This window comes from Sarcophilus harrisii, chromosome 5, assembly GCF_902635505.1.
Source record: "Sarcophilus harrisii chromosome 5, mSarHar1.11, whole genome shotgun sequence".
Classification (NCBI taxonomy): Eukaryota; Metazoa; Chordata; class Mammalia; order Dasyuromorphia; family Dasyuridae; genus Sarcophilus; species Sarcophilus harrisii.
This window is the reverse complement of record NC_045430.1, coordinates 238710010-238727039: the sequence shown is the minus strand read 5'-3', so window position 1 is coordinate 238727039 and position 17030 is coordinate 238710010. Positions and strand designations below refer to the sequence as shown.

At 35.4% G+C, this 17030-nt stretch overlaps 1 protein-coding gene across 1 annotated transcript in view; it reads right to left on the bottom strand.

Annotated features, from left to right (window-relative positions):
* Positions 1-669: 669 nt before the first annotated feature.
* ITGA8 (integrin subunit alpha 8) overlaps positions 670-17030 on the bottom strand; it is a 202965-nt gene continuing 186604 nt past the window's right edge. The window contains exons 29-30 of the mRNA XM_031939925.1: positions 6148-6270; positions 670-3410 (exon numbers count right to left, since the gene is read on the bottom strand). Of these exons, the coding sequence (XP_031795785.1) occupies positions 3324-3410; positions 6148-6270 (210 nt within the window). The 3' untranslated portion in view covers positions 670-3323. The remainder of the gene's footprint in view (positions 3411-6147; positions 6271-17030) is intronic.

The following is a 17030-nucleotide window of genomic DNA, read 5'->3' as shown; positions in this document are numbered from 1 at the left end:
CTGACATTGCTATAATAAAAAAATATTCACTGCTCTGTCTAATATTTTGTGTAGGAAATGAATGCTCAGTAAATACTATTCTGGGCTGATTTACCTTTTCATTTTGTTTGATTCTCTTTTTCTATGACATCTTCACTTTACTACACTAGAAGCGGTAGATGGGGATCATGTATACCCATGAGACCATTCTGTGGTCTATTCCTTAGGAGACAGAACATTTCAACAAGATCATCTACCAGGTCGAAACCTTCCATTTTTCTCTAAATAGGGATAGCCCACAGCAAAGTCAATGTCCTTCTGCTTCTCTTTTTGAGCACTTTTTTCCTCTCCTGGCAGTCTGACATCTTCCAGGACATCTTCAATCACAAAATCATAGATTGTTAGAAAATCAGAAGTGTTGGGTTCAGTCCTTGTTGATCCATTAATTATATAAGTGATTTGGGGCAATTTTTCTTCATCAGTAAAACAGTGACAAAATATACATAGCTTCCCTCACAGAGTAGTTGTGAGAGTCAAAGGAGATAAGTCATTGAATTTTGTAAACTTTGAAGCTCTTATTATTATTATTGCTTAGTCACAGAGTCTCCTCATTTTGCAGATGAAATGAATAAAGCTCAAACAGGCTGAATGTCTTAGCTGTGCCATCCTGTGCCAGCGCCTTATTCTTAGCTATCTGATATATCTTCCAAGGTGTTATTCATCCCAGGATCTACATTTTCAGAAGGGTCCTTGGAGACAGAGAACTTTTTGTACTTGAAAGCAATGTATCTAGAGTGGGATTCCAGGCACCTGGGGAGGTCCACTTTTGCATTCACATGACATAGGAGCCCCTATTTGTAGAAGGCATTTTTTCCCAAAGAAAATCCCTTTAAAAGAGACTTCTGATACCATAACTGACACCTAAAATCCCTCAGGGGCTGATTATTTGAAAGCCTAAAACTCCTTAACACCATTGTAATTGTGATCCACAAACAATGGAAACTAAAGTTGACTTCTTGACAGGAGAACACTCCAGATGACTACCATGGGAAAGTTGCATCTACAAGGCAGTAGAAATATGAAATAAACCTTTTGCTCAAAGTAACAGTGCATTACTCCATATGTTTCTCAATTGTTTTCTAATGAAATTTTACAGCTGCAGCCAAAAGGCTTCCTGCCAGGCTGAGGAATGATGTTTTTTTTTTTTTTAATTTAGTATATGCAACTTTGGCTCATCTTTCAAATAAAGTATGATTGTTCAAACTGTGATATAATTTTTCCAATTGCATTGCATACTCAAGGCTTTCTGTCAATATTTTTTGTTATACTTGTTTCATCAGTATGTTTCAAAAGGTTTCTTCATATATAAAACAAAAATTAATGCCAGTGTAAACATGCTACAAATACATATGTATATAAAGTATTGCACGTAAATTTGTATTTCTTAAAAGTGATATTTCATTATAATAAAAATAATACAAAATTGTGCAGATGATGTGTATTAATTTGGCTGGTTAATCCTAGTTTATCAATGACGGTATTATATACAATGATATAGAATATTTATATGTAGGTTTTTAAAAATTTTTGTGGGCATTCAATTCAAAATGAATGTAGGAAAAATGTTTAATAAAACTGTTCTTTGATACTAGAAGCTATCCTGGCTAACTTCAAAAGTAAGCAGCAAAAAGCATATAGAATTTGGAGATGCAACTGAGAAAATATAAGTTCTAAATTTTTTTTCAAGAGACACTTTTATTCCTATACCAGGTCTGTATTATTTTATACTTCCCTTCTATTCGTAGCTGATACATGTTTTCTATGTGTTGATAATACAAACTGGTAGGAAAAATAGATATTTAAATAAAAAATATTTGGTTGCAGCTTCCAAACCTTCCTTAAATATATGGAAATACTTATAAGGGCTTATAAAGGCTGTTCATTTTCCCCCTTTAGTATTTTTTGCCAGTGATGTGAATCTCACAATAATGAAATTCACTTTACTATTGAAATAGCATTGTGGGCATTTTAACATTGCTTACTATCAAGTTAGTTAAAAAAAAAAAAAACATTTTAAACAGAGTAAAAAATTCTTCACTGAAATCTTACTATGATGCTTTTTCCTGGCATGGAGGTGAACTTTGTTTCTCAAGGGCTACTGAATAGTAGAATTTGAGCTCTAATAGGTTTGGTCAAGCTAAAAAGGCTCTCTGTACACAAAGTGTACACATGGATGATGTTGGAATCATCCTAGGGCTTACTAAGCACAAAAAGGCTCATTTTGGGGATGCTGGTCATCTCCTGAGGAACATTTTCACCTTAGCAATTCGAGAAAATATTCTTTTAAAGCAGAGTTGTTATTTGAGTAGTTGGAAATGATTCCACCCCAAAGGAAAGAATTTTTGAAATGTTGATGTATTACTATAATTTAAACACACACACACACACACATTTACACAAAATGAAGAGAGTTTTTGGGAGTATCGTGACATATGATGAACTGATGTAACTGAAAACATAAGGGAAAAAATTAAAAAAAATTTGCAGCATTTGGCAATGTTCATTTAGGCAGCCTTGAATCCTTGGATGGTGGGTGTAAAGTGAATGCCAATTGGTACAAGAAGATACAGTATTATGTGCAACTGAATCTTAGAACTGATTCTCTTTGCTCTCAGATTTTGCATCCATTCTGCAACTTTTCTAAAGAATCATTTTTTGCTGGAACATCATTTTTGCAAAATGTACTTTTCTTCTTTGTGAACTGAGCAAATGATTTTCAAAAATGGGTAATGACATGCTGTCTGGGTCTTCTGACATTCCAGATGTCAAACTACAGAAGTGGAAAAGAATAAATACTCACTACCCCCACTTAGTTTCTTTGTAGCATTAAAAAGTACTTTCACAGTACCAACAACATATTGCTTGTCTCCCTGAGCCACAGTTTCAGAAGCAATGTTTCTTTTCCTAGGGAGGTGTCAAATATTCTGCTTGATACAGTAGTGTTTAAAGGATTGTGCACTAGGTTCACTTTCAAGATTCTACAGCAACTTGAGAATTTTATCCTGTCATTTTAAGTTGGGTTTATCTAGAAAGCAATTTAAACCATCTCCACAGTCTTAAGTATCTAATAAATCTAGAACAGGAACAAAACAACAACAAAACTCTTCCCAATAATGGGTTTGTTTTGATGAAGGTCCTTTCTGAAAAGATTATGCTCATTGCACGGCGAGTTCCCAAAGTACTGCAGAATTCAAATGGCATCAACATGGTGCCCACTGGTTCCATGGTGGCTGGCTTTAGTCTTTCTTCTGAATTGAGTTGGTAGGTTTTTAAAAATCTTTTTTTCATGCATCAGGAACCTTATCATTTGTTAATTGCTCTCTGTCGGCCATATCATCCTGGGGAGGTCTTGCTCGGTCAAAGAATCCACACTACCAAAAAAAAAAAGACAAACAGATATATAGACAAATGTTTTTCTAAACTTAAAAAAAAAGAATACATTCTTCATTGAAAGTAGAGTCCTACATACCAAAGACTGTCTGGTAGCAGGGATCTGTAGGAATCAGCTATTACTAGTCTGTCAAAGTCATTGTTGGGGAGTATTTCCACTTTAGAAATCAGCAAATACTACAACTCGGGGCTTAATTTATTGTTTTTTTTATTGTCTAGACTTTAAAAAGTAATAGAAAAGATTAATAATGGATATTAAATGTAAAAGTGTGTCTTTTTTTGGAGAGCTGATTGTTAAATATGTTGTTTCTTATATATATATATATATATATATATATATATATATATATAACAAATAATATGCATATATACCTCTATGCACATGTAATTTTTTTGGACCAGTCCATGATTTTATCAGTAGAGGAAGCAATCATGGAGTTACTCTCTCTTCTAATATAGATAAAAATGAAGTGCCTACCTACTGTGCCAGGGCTCTAGTCACTGTATCACTTAGCTGCTCCTGATCAATACCTTCTCTGCAGCTTTTAATCTCAGACCAGGGGTTCTAAACATTTTGATGTACCCTCTACCTCTCTGTCAGTCTGGACTTAGACATTGTTTTTTGTGGAATGTTTTTTAAATACTTGAAAAAAATGCTAAATGTCAGAGGTTAATGAAAAGAAAGACGTTTTTTCCCTGATCACGTTCATAAAACCCTTGGAAGGTTATTACCCTTGTCTTAGATATTGCTTGGGGGCACTAAGAGGTAGTGACTTGCTCAGAATAACACAGTCAGTATGGGTCAACTTGGACCAAACATTTTGACTTCAAGGTCTTCCCTCTATCTACTTCTCCATATATATATATATACATACACATATAAATTATTGATCACTGATTTTTTGCTTAGAGGGAATCAATCTCCCTTGGAACCAGCTGTTGGATAGGCTGTAGGCTCTCACCTCCACCTATATTTCAAGGTATAAAGGGAATAATTTGGCTTGTTATCTTACCCATAGACTTTGCGTGTTGGAAGAGATTATCTTGATCATCTAGCCCAAACTCTTTCTTTCTTTCTTTCTTTTTTTTTTTTTTAAAGTAAGTTAAACTTAGAAACATAAAATAAGCTGCCTAAGATCATACTATCTATAGAAAGTAGCCAGGATGAATCTGAACTTGGGTCCTCAGACCTCTTGGATCTTTCCCACTACAAATGACATAGCAATCATGTGGTAGGAGATGGTTTGCAGCTATATGCATTGAATTTCCAAACACTGTCTTTTTCAGACTATATTCACTTCTATAGGAAGATTCAAGGGTCTTTCACAGTGGGAATCAAAATTTTTAATGACAGGATTATATTCTCTTGTTTCTCCATTTTAGTAGCTTAGTTCACTTAGTTTGGCTTCTAACTAGAGTCTTCTTTATTCTTTTCTTTTTATGTGTATTTATATGGAACCTCCTGTCAGTTATCTGTTGTTGATACAGGACCTCAATCTAATGCTCAATTTCTGAAAATATTGTTGTCCTTAAGTATATAATACAATAGGAAGACTATTTCCACAAGTTTGAAAAAAGCCCACTTATGTTATAGGATGGCATGAGGCATAAGAAAATATTGTTCTTTAAGATAGTGAATTGTTTTGCTCTTTTTTGTATTGTGGTGGAATTTTTTTTGGGGGGAGGACTCCTTTTTGACAAACTCAAAAGTTCACAGTATGTAAGAAGTGAGCTGCCCATTGACAAAAAACATATGACATTTATTAGGGTTTGGGGGAATGGTAGTAGTGGTGAAGAATCTAGTCATTTTATCAGTCTCTGACAGGCAGGAGAGAAGCCATTATTCAGATTAAGATTACATGGAGATATTGTCCCCTTTCGCTAAAGCAAAGATGCTCTCTGACTTATTTTTTTGCTGTTTTAAAAGAGAATGTGTTGTGTTTGTAAGGTACCTAGAACAGACAGAAATCAGCTGCGATGTGCTTCACATTAGTTATTGCCATAGTAGTGGTGTTTGTGATGGAGTTTCTATTTTGGAAAGTAAATTAAGACAGAACTTGGCACGGATGCAAGCTGTCTTGCCAAAAATTAGTTCCTATTGTAGGCCACTGGAGTAAACCATGATAAAACATACACAAGAAGGGAAATTTGAGATTACTTAATAGTGACACAGGTTAAAAGTATCTGAAGTTTTAAAAAAAACATCATTTGCCGTTGGAAGAGTGTTACTAAATTTGTAACCTTGTTGGCTTAACTGACATTCAAAGGATCATATCCAAATTGGCCCGTTCTGAAGGCAGCTGTTTAATTAGCTTTAAAACATTAGGAATAGCATCGTGTCAACAGAAAAGCAAGGACCCAGGTAAATTACCCAAGAAAACGTCTTTGCTAGGATATCAACACCCTCAGTGCTCCAGAAGGGAGATGCCTGGTGTTGGATAGTAAGCCAAGTTCTCTCACAATTCATTTACAAGTAAATTCCCAACATGAAAGCGGGCCCTAAACCACAACAGTCTTCTTAAATATCAGTTCCACAGGCATCTTAAATTTGCCAAAGCTAACAAGATATGTGATAAATGCTCCTTTTATGCTCCTCTGAAGAGTTAAAGATCACGAGTCCAAGATTAAAGAGTCACTGTCTTTCTAAATTCTTTTTGACAGTTTCACTATTCCATAGACCAAAGGAAGGGTCAAGAATGATAAAAACCAAAGACTTACCTTCCATAAAGCTAAGGTCAAAAGGGTGAGGACCAGTAATCCAAGAAGTATAGCTAATATGATAACCCACAATGGAATTGAGAAGGAGACATTCGGAGTTGCCCAGATGACTGATGTTCTAATCTGAAATGAAAAGTGAGACAAATACACTTTAATTTGAAAATGAATTCACACAAGGATGCAGGGATCAGCCAGCAATATCAGGGAAGGATCACAGGCCCAAATGAAACAGTGGGATAACTGGTAAGCTGGTTTTTCCAAAGAATAAAAAATGTAAAAAGCCAGATCAGGAATTACTGTGGCTACCTTGTTATCCCCATTAGGAGAAAGAGCAAACTTTCAATTCTTTACTATTAATCACCACTGAAGCATGGACCCATATTTCTGGGACTGCCGGATGAGACTACAGAGCAGAAACTGTCTAATTCATTTTTAGGTATTACTTCCTTCTGAATTGGACCAAAGATTTCGTGAGACCATTTCGTGGGACAATGGAATTGCCAGGGTTCAGTTTCACATTTACGATGACAAGGTCTTTATTCTACATTTCTTGGGAAAACATCTGGATTCTTTCAATGTGTCCTACAATAAAGGAATGGAATGTTGAATATCAGTCAAAATCTTCTTGTCTCTCATATTTAGTAGCTGTGAATTTGATTTCAATTTCTGGGAAAATTCTGGGACAGATACTTAAAGGGATATTTGATAACAGCTAGATAGAAAAGTGATTATAAAGAGCCAGCCATTTATGAAGATTAGATCTTGCCAGACTTATCTTATTTTCTTTTTAAAATATCGCTAAATTAGAAGAGGAGACTATTTAGAAAATACTATGTTAGTTGGAACAAAGGTTCTTAGCCTGTGGTCTGTGGATAGATTTTTAGGGTATCTGTGAACTTTTTTTTTTTTTTTTTAAGTATTTTGTAACTGTATTTCCATATGCTTGTTTTTCTTTGAAACCTTATATACTTTACACAAATTATTCTGAGAAGGATCCTAAAAGTTTTACCAGCTTGCCAAAAGGTCAAGAATCAATGACTTAAATTTTTAGCAAAAATAAAGCCTCTCATATTATTCTGCTCAAGGAGATAGGAGATTTAGTTTAGATGATGAATGTAATCAGATCAGTTCAAAATTGGTTGGATAACTGGGTTCAAAAGTAACTATTAATGAGTCAGTATTATCTCCAGGGATACTTCCATTGAGGTCTTAAGTGAGATTTATATTTGGCTCTGACCTCTTTAACATTTTATCAATGACCTGGATAAAATCATAGATAGCATGGTCAAATTTTCAGGTGTCAGAAAACTAAGACTGATAACTAACACTGTAAACCAGAGGTTCAAACGTGTGACCCAAGGTCCAAATTTGTAGCTCATAACAATACTGAATATGGCCCAAACTAGATTAAAATGTAATTGAGAAATATTTAACAAAATTTTAAAACATAGAATATAAATAATTGAAGTCATTATATAGCCCGCAGGGATCTTTTTCTATGGCTTAGTCTCCTCCCTACCCCATTTCCACCCTTTTCCCCTGGTTTTTATTTGAATTTGATACTAGTATACTAGATAACCAGATCAGGATTAAGAAGGATCTTTATAATGGGATCACTCTAAGTATATGAAATTCATTAGGGATGAACATAAAATCTTATACTTGGATAAAAAAAAAAAAAACTTCACAAGTCTAAGATAGGGAGAGGCATGATTAGGCAGCTTTTCTGAAAAAGATTTGACTTCAAACCACTAGTGTGGTTATGGCAGTCAAAAAAAAAATACCATCTTGGTCTGCATTAAGAAAAACATAGATTCTGGGAATAGGGGACTAAAGGTTCCATTGTACTTTGCCATCACCATCTGAAGATGATGTCCTGGGTACCACATTTGAATAAAGATATTAATAAGCTGGCGAGTGTCCAGAGGAGAATCACCAGTTTGATAAAGGGCCCTGAGATCATGCCATATGAGAATCAATTGAAAAAAAAAGTAGAGGTGTTTAACCTGGAGAAAAAAAAAAGAGACTGGGAAAAGGGAAGAATATGTTCAATTCTTTGAAGTGCTCTTATGTAAAAGAAGGATTTGCTTAATTCTTTTCATCCACAGAGGGCAGGACTGTCTATTTATTGCAAAGAGATTCCCCCTTCTTGGAGGTCTTTCTTCAAGAAGAGGCTGGATCACTTCATGTCACAGTAACCTCTTTACCTTTATTTTGTTTTTGGCCAGGCTTACTAATTTGATAGATTAAAGATTGTCTACCTAAGTTTTAGGGACAGATATGTTGGTGGGATTCCTCTTGTTCATGGGTTTGGCTAAATGGCCATGGATAATCCCTTCCCCTTTTAAATTCTATGGGTCTGTGATGATGATCCTCTTATATATATTAGAGGGGAGAGAAAGCCAGAATTATAATCTGTAAGACATAGTGGTTGTCATTTGAATTGTTAGTGCCTCAGATAACTTTCTAAGACTCCTAGTACAGAGCAGTCCAGGATTTTTTTTACAGGATTCATTCTTACAGGAAGCTTCCTCACTGATATTTTTCGGTATCAGTGAAATCAAAGGTCTTAGACAAAAAAAAAAAATTAACAAATAAGTTTCTACTTCACAGAACTGCATATATAAATATATGCTATATAAAAATAATGTATGTGAAATAGTTTGCAAATTGAAAAATGTATTTTTATTTTAATCTATTCTTTTTATTTTTTCCTTTTGCTATTATTTTTGCTTGGTAATTAAATCATTTTAAAAATGGCCCTTGGAAATGAAACTTGAATATTACCCACTTGTTTTAATATAAAGCATTTGGTGCTTCCTGGGAAAGTGGCCATCAGTCAAGTAAATTCTGGTTACATGTCAAAATGCTTAAATACCTCAAAATAAATACTTGGAAACAATATGTTGTCTGTTAAGAAGTTAAGTTCTGTATTTCAAGGTCATTAATTTGAATATAGATGTACGATTAACAAAATTATTTTTCTCATGTGTCTCTTGGAGACTATAATTCTTGGTACAGGCTTACAATTGTTATATTCTTAAATATCTTTAGAAAAGGTACTAGAGGTAGTATTTTTAAAGACACTTAAAGTCATGGGAGTTCTGGGTAGACCCACATTCTAGTTTTACTTCTGATAATTTTTGAGCATAATCTGTCAATTGTTATGACACATGATTGTAGTGGACATTCTAGACCTTGGAAATCTGGTATCACCTTATTTTTCCAGCCTCATCTCAATACACTTAGTTTACTTATCTGTAACGTTAGTGTTGGACTAGGAACCTTTCAGATACTCTCTTGATCTAAATCTAAGCTCCCAATCTTCATGTATGCAATATACTACAGCCAAATTGGATTGCTTTCCATACTTGACTTATTTACTTCTTTGTCTGGACATTTTTCTTTCACATGAAGTATGCTATCCCCTTCTCAAGTTCCTACCCATTCTTTAAAACCCAGCTCAAATCTCACTTTCTCCATTAAGTCTTATCTGCTTCCCTCTCATTTGTCTCACAGACCTCCTATGGCACTTCACATCTTTTTAATGAATTTTAAAATTAATTTGTATTACCTTATTTTCTCTACATATGTGTCATGCCCTAGTGGAATGAACTTAATTCAATTCCTTTCAATAAGCATTTATTTAATACCTAATATATACCAAGCACTAGGGATATAAAGGGGGTGGGGGGGAGAGAGAGCTCTTGCCTGTGAGTAGCTTATATTAGAATGCTATCAAATGAATATTTTTTATCCCTCCTAGGTAAGATCACCCATTTTGAGGTGGATGGGATCTTAGTGAGGTCATTCCTTCTAATGCTTTCATTTTCTAGATGAGGAAACTGAGGAGCTGAAAAATAAACCAGAGTTGCGAGCAAATCTCAGGGTTTCCGGTTACAGATCCAGCTTTCTGGGCACTCCATCATGGCAAAGCAATATCTCATCATATTTTCTCTAGTCTCTAATATAATTTTCTGTAAATGTGCTGAATTTACTTTAATATATTTTTAGAGCCAGAAGTGAATTAAAGATTATTTATTCCAATTGTTGTGATCCGCTACAGAAGTAAAATCTCAATAAAATCCATGGATTCCTGCAAATGTGTTTAAAAGCCAAACTCATGCCCAATTCTATACTCTGTGTGACTCCTGGCACATGGCTGAAATTCACCAAGCATTTATTTATAAGAACTCTATGGTGAGACTGGGAATTATGTTATGTTCATCCCTAATGAATTTTATATATTTAGAGTGATCCCATTATAAAGACCCTTCTTAATCCTGATCTGGTTATCTAGTATACTAGTGTCAAGCTCAAATAAAAACTGAGGGAAGAGGGTGAAAATGAGGTGGGGAGGAGAGTAAGCCATAGATAAAGATCCCTTCAGGCTGTATAATGACTTCAATTATTTATATTCTGTTTTAAAAATTTTGTTAAATATTTCTCAATTACATTTTAATCTAATTTGGGCCACATTCAGTATTGTTATGAGCTACAAATTTGGCCCTTGGGTCATATGTTTGAACCTCTGGTCTACTGTGTTAGTTATCAGTCCTAGTTTTCTGACACCTGAAAATTTGGCCATGTTATCTATGATTTTATCCAGGTCATTGATAAAATGTTAAAGAGTTCAGAGCCAAATATAAATCCCATTTAAGACCTTAGTGGAAGTGTCACTGGAGATAACATTGACTCGTGAATAGTTACTTTTGAGCCCAATCACCCAACCAATTCTGTATGGATCTGATTATATTCATCATCTAATCTCCCATCTCTTTGACCAGAATAATATGAGAGGCTTTATTTTTGCTAAAAATTAAAATCATTGGTTCTTGACCTTTTGGCAAGCTGGTAAAACTTATAGGATGCTTCTTTGAATTTTGACCTAATTATCTCATGGAAAAATCTAACTGTTTCTTATTCAAGTCACTATTTAAGAAGCATCTCCAAGGAATTAAAATAAAAAACAATTGTTATTTTGTTTAATAAAAAGTAAAGGAATAGAATTAGTGGAGTCTACTGTATACTTTGGGCAGCTAGGTGCAGCAAGTCATGGAAGACTCATCTTGTGTTCAAATCTGGCCTCAGATACTTACTTGCTGTATGACCCTGTTTACCTTGATCTCCTCATTTATAGAATGATCCAGAGAAGGAAAAGGCAAAACACTCTAGTATCTTTGCCAAGAAAATCTCAAATAGGGTCATGAAGAGTTGGACAGGATTGAAAAAGGCTGAACAGCCACATCACTGAATACTTTGATGGTAGTCACTACAATTTTGGGATTGTAGAGTCTGATGCAGTGTTTCTAAAACTTGACAAGTTAGAGCCAGACTTTTGAAAGTGCTATTTAAGATTTGGAGAGAGTATATATGTCCTCATAGAAAGCTGTCTTTGGAATAAAAAAGACCTGAGTTTTAACATTATGGCTGACACAATCTGGCCATGTGATCCTAAGCAAGTTACTTAACATTTTGGTCCCCCATAGGAACTCTTGAAAATTATAAACTGCAAAGTAGAGAGAATAAGTTTATTGGTAGAAGGAAGCTTTTGATAAGGAAATTGCAGGTCTTTTCAGAAAAAGCAAATATTTTGGAAGAATTTTCTATGTTTCTAATGCTGAGGTGACAACTTAAGAGAAGATGAAGTAGTCATTTAGGGAGATGTTCTAAGTCTCTCCATCACCACAGCTTTCCTCAGTCCATCAAGATCTAAACCTGCCCAAATCTTAATGAGATGACCAGGAATAAGCTCACTCCCTTACTTGATTTTCTTTTTTTACCCTTCCTCCCTCAAGTGCCCTCATCCCTTAGCCCTGGTCTTCTGAAGTTGGAGGCAGGCCATCTGTGCGGGAGATGGAAGGCTTTTACAAACTCTCTGAACTAGAAGGCAATTGCCTTGACTTAGAGTTCATTTGTGTTTTGGTTATAGTTGCTATTCTACTGACTTTATTAATACATAGAATCAATCACTGTGAAAAGAGGTACTCAGTTTTTTTCATTCTCATTAAAGGGAGTAGAGAGTTGGCTGAATTCTACTCTGACCTAGGACATTGATAGGCAGGTCAGTTAACCTGTTTGCCTCAGTTTCCTCAACTGGAGATAATGAGAGCACTTCTCAGGGTCATTGTAAGGATGAAATTCAATATTACATAAAGGTTTATTCCTTTTCCTTTCTCTTCATTGATTGACTATGGAAGTCATAGGCAAATTTTGGAGAAAAAGTATGGAGAAAGACTATGGAGAGTCCTTGGAATATGGCAGGACAGTAAATGGAACCCTGCCAGTCCATCTGCAGGTGGAAGTTCAGCACCTAGTTAAATGGATTTCTACATTCACATGGAATATAGCCTTGAAATCTACATGCATGTTGAAAGAAAAAAGGTGTCAAGCCATCAATTAAGATATGCTATTTACTCTGGCTATAAAGACAAGGGCCCCCAAAGAAGAACTTAAGTTTTTTTTTGTTTTTTTTTAAATTATGGACACTGGGGAAAGGTTAGAAAATGTAGAATGGCCTGTGCTAAAGTAAATCCTGGCCAGGTCTGTCAGAACAATGCCCTACAAGTAGAAGGATCATATCTAAAGCTCTGACAATATAACCAAGTCTGACAGCATGAAGGAGAAATGGTCAACCTTGGAGTCAGGAGGACCTAAATTCAAGTCCTTCTCTGATGATTCACAGACATATAGCCTTTAGTAAATTATTTACTCTTTCAGTAGTAATATGGGTAATGAGATATGGGTAAATTGCCACTCTTTCCAAGGAGAGAGGATTTCTGCATCAAGAGTTTGACAAGAACATCAGAAACTAATTGGAATGATTAATGAATGGGTAAGTAATGATGAAGGTTTGATCATTAATTCTGAAAATTATTGAATAATGCCTACAGATTATAGTTCATCTCCTTTTGCCTGTACCTAATTATTCACATGTTGTCTTTCCAATTAGAATATAAGCTCCTTGAGGGCAGGGTCTGTTTTTGTCCTTCTTAGTGTCTTCAGAACAATAGGGCCTGGATTCACAAGATTGATCTTCCAGAGTTCAAATGTGGCCTTGGATACTTATTAGTTGTGTGATGCTAGTCAAGTTATTTAGCCTTGTTTACCTCAGTTTCCTCATCTGAAAATGAACAAGAAAAAAAATGGCAAACCACTCCAACCTGTGCTGAGAAAATTCCATATGGGGTCACAAAGAGTTGGACACAACTGCACAACAACAATGACTTAATTAATCCTTGTGGATTGTCAAATACACTTTTTGGTCAGTTTTATCTCATTTTTAAGTACTAAGCCTTTCTGTTGCTTTTTCTGATTATTATTGTTTTGATTTTAATTATTATGAAAACTTGCTGTAAAACACCATGTAATATAATTCCTTTCAATCTAAGTTTTCCTTGGATCTTATTCAATGACATTAGTTGCAGTGACAAAGGAATGTCTTACAAGGCAGACTTATCAATAACACTGGTGCTTCAAAAGATTCAAAGGACAGACTGACAGTGAGGCTCCTCTAAATAATCATCATAATCATCATCATCATCATCATCATCATCACCAATACTACTCCATGCTTCCTAAGGGACCTGTGCACTCCCAGCTGGGGTGATGTGTTTGTTGTTAAAACTGCTCCCTGAAGGCAAACTAAAGTTCAATGAAGGAATGTAGTTGAAAATTTAAGAAAAAAAAATTAAATACTCTGTCAGTTAAGTGGCTAGTGGAATTTTCTACTGGACCCTTTTCTGGAAATTGGGCTATTTAAAAAAAAATCTACATGAGATTTAAACAATTCACTTTACCTATTTACTTATCACTTAAAATGTAAAGTCATAAGTAGCTTAGATTTTCTCTTAAATGGACATTTAATCTCCTCTACTTTGAGTCTTAAGTTTCTCTGTCTCTGAATTTGTGTCTGTCTCTGTCACTCTCTTATTAGGGTTAAACAATCATAAATAAAACTTTATTATGACCTCATTTTATGATTAGACATTTATGATATGTTTTTGTATATTTTGACAAAATACCAACATAGAAGGTAAAAGGCTCTCTTGTGTTTGTAACTATAATTAATAGTGACATTTGTATTTACGTGCTACAAAAACCTTGTATAAACAGACTTCATTGAGACTTACAAGGATGTTTAAAAGAAGTGTGCCAAAATATCATGATTACAGGACCAAGAGCACAACCTGTAATACTGTGTAGGATGATGATTTTAGCAGCCACTTGATATAAAGTAAATTGGGGTTATTCCCATAAAAAAGAGGGACATTGAAAAACACATCAATAATACATTTCAAAATATGCAATCCTTTCCCCTAGTCTACGTACTAGAGGTTTTGTACTTCTCTCGTTTCTCCCTCCCTCCTTCTCTCCCTCCCCATCCATTCTGTTTCTGTCTTTCTCTGTCTCTCTGTTTCTCTCTGTCTCTCTCCCCCTCTCCTTCTCTTTGTCTCTCTCTGTGTGTGTCTGTCTCTCTCTCTCTGTCTCTCTTCCCCTCTCCTTCTCTTTGTCTCTCTGTGTGTTTCTGTCTCACTCTTGCCTTCTCTGTCTCTGAATCTGTTCATCTCCCCCCCACACACACACACCTCATTTCCCCCTATGCTACTTCAATTCAGCTACTTCAACAATTATATCAAGTATTTATTCTGGCCTAGGTACTATTCTGGGTCTTATGTATAAAGAGACAAAACCAAAGCAGTTTCTTTTCTCTCCCACTTTCTAAGGGAGTGATACAATGTGTATGCTATTAACTAAATAATACATATAAACATATAAAATTGTGTTTGAGTGTGTGTGTGTGTGTAATCACACATACATATATAGAGGGAGAGAAAAGAGGGAAAGAGAGGAGAGAGGAAGGAAAAAGAAGGAAGAAGAGTGATGAGGAGGAGAGGGGAGAAAGAAAGAATGGAAGTTCCAATAGATGGTAAGAAGGAAGGGGAGAATTCCAGGTGTGATGGACAGTGTTTAAAGATATGTGTGAAGAGTCTTGCATAATCAACACTGAAAAAGAGGTTTGAGTCAGATTTTAAATAGCACACTAAGGGATTTTTATCTGATCCTAGAGGCAATAGGGAACCACAGGGACATGTTCAGGCCTCTGCTTCAGGAGTAGACATTTTGGATCTGTATGAAGAATGAATTGAATAGCAAAGAGCTTAGAAGCAAGAAGAGTAATGAGGAGGCTTTTTGCAACAGACTAAAAGAAAAGTCACGAGAGCAATAGTCTTTGTGGTCATGTGAGTGAAGAGATGGAGCTAAGAGATGCTGTTGATTTAGAATAAAAAATACGACAAGTTAGATAGGAAGAAGTGAGGGTTTGAAAAATCTAGGATAAATGACACTGCATTGTGAAGCTAGATTTCTGAAACCATGATGGTGCCCTCAATTAGAGCAGGAACATCAGGAGGAAGGATGAGTTTAAGGAGAAAAATACATTCTTTTATGAACATATTGAGCTGTAGATGCTTATGAGACATTTAGGACTGACCAGGGGACTTTTGCAATTGTTCAGATAAATATTTAAGATTATAAAACCTAAGTTGAAAAGCCTGGCCTTCTACATTCTCATTGAAGATAATAATCATCATAAATACTAATTATAATGGGCATAGATTTAGATAAAGCTCCATTTAAAAAGTATATGTATATATTTAATACATGATTTTATTATATATATATATATAATGTATGTATTTTTTATATATATCATGATTCAACAACAACTCTGTAGTCTGGGTACCATAGATATTACGATTCCCATTTTATAGATGGGGAAATTGAAACTCAAAGATAAGATATGCTTATGGTGACACATCTTAAAGGTTAGTAAGGGGAATGGGAACTTGGGTCTTTCTGTACACAATATTCTTTTTTTTTTCTGAGATAATTGGGGTTAAGTTAAATGACTTGCCCAGGGTGACACAGCTAGGAAGTGTTAAGTGTCTAAGATTAGAGTTGAACTCAGGTTTTCCTGACTTCAGGACTAGTGCTCTATCCACTGGGCCACTAGCTGTGCCTCTGTACATAATATTCTAACCACACTATACCATATTTCATCTTTATTTTTCTCCTGCTTTCTCTCGTTTGGGGAATCAGGGTAGGGGTCAGGGTTGTTCGTCCCTTGACTGTCCCAACTCTATTTGGGGGGGGGGGGGAATGATTAGCCTAGAATTTTAGATTCACAATGGGGACCATATTCTGATTTTATAGTTTTGGAAGAGGAAGATTTCCTTTTGTAGAAGCAACTACTTTTGAACTCTCGCAAAGTCACAGAAGTGTCTCTTTGAAGCCACCTGATAGATTCCCTGTTGGCGACAAGACATGCAAAAACAGAAGCACAGAGATCAGGGTACTAAAGGGAATGCTGATTGATGTCTACTGTCAGCTGGGAAATTTCAGTTTTCAGACTTAATCCCTTTGTGTGATACATCTCCTTTTCTCACCCCTCATCATAACAAATGTTAGACTGCATGAGCGATTCAGCGGCTAAAACCAGAGACTGGACAGTTGCAAATGAAGGACCATTTTCTTCGGCTACAAAGCCAATGCAGCACACAGGAAATATATGAATTATGACCATGTTGAAAAGGGAGTGCAGACTAACCAATCAATCCTTGCCAGGGGGTTGGGAGACAAGCAAATATTAGTGTTTTATATTATAAAGGGGGAGACCAAGAGGTTAAGTGTTTTGCCCAAGAGTATACACAAAAGGGCATTAGGAAGAGTGTGGACTGGAATTCTTATCTTCAACCTATCAACCCTAGTGCACACCATATTTTAGTATGAATGGTTCTTTCTCACTCTTTGGAAATCTGGTCTGTTTGGGAAAATGAGAATGACAATGTCTTTCAGAGGTAGCACAGATTTCTTTTTTTTTT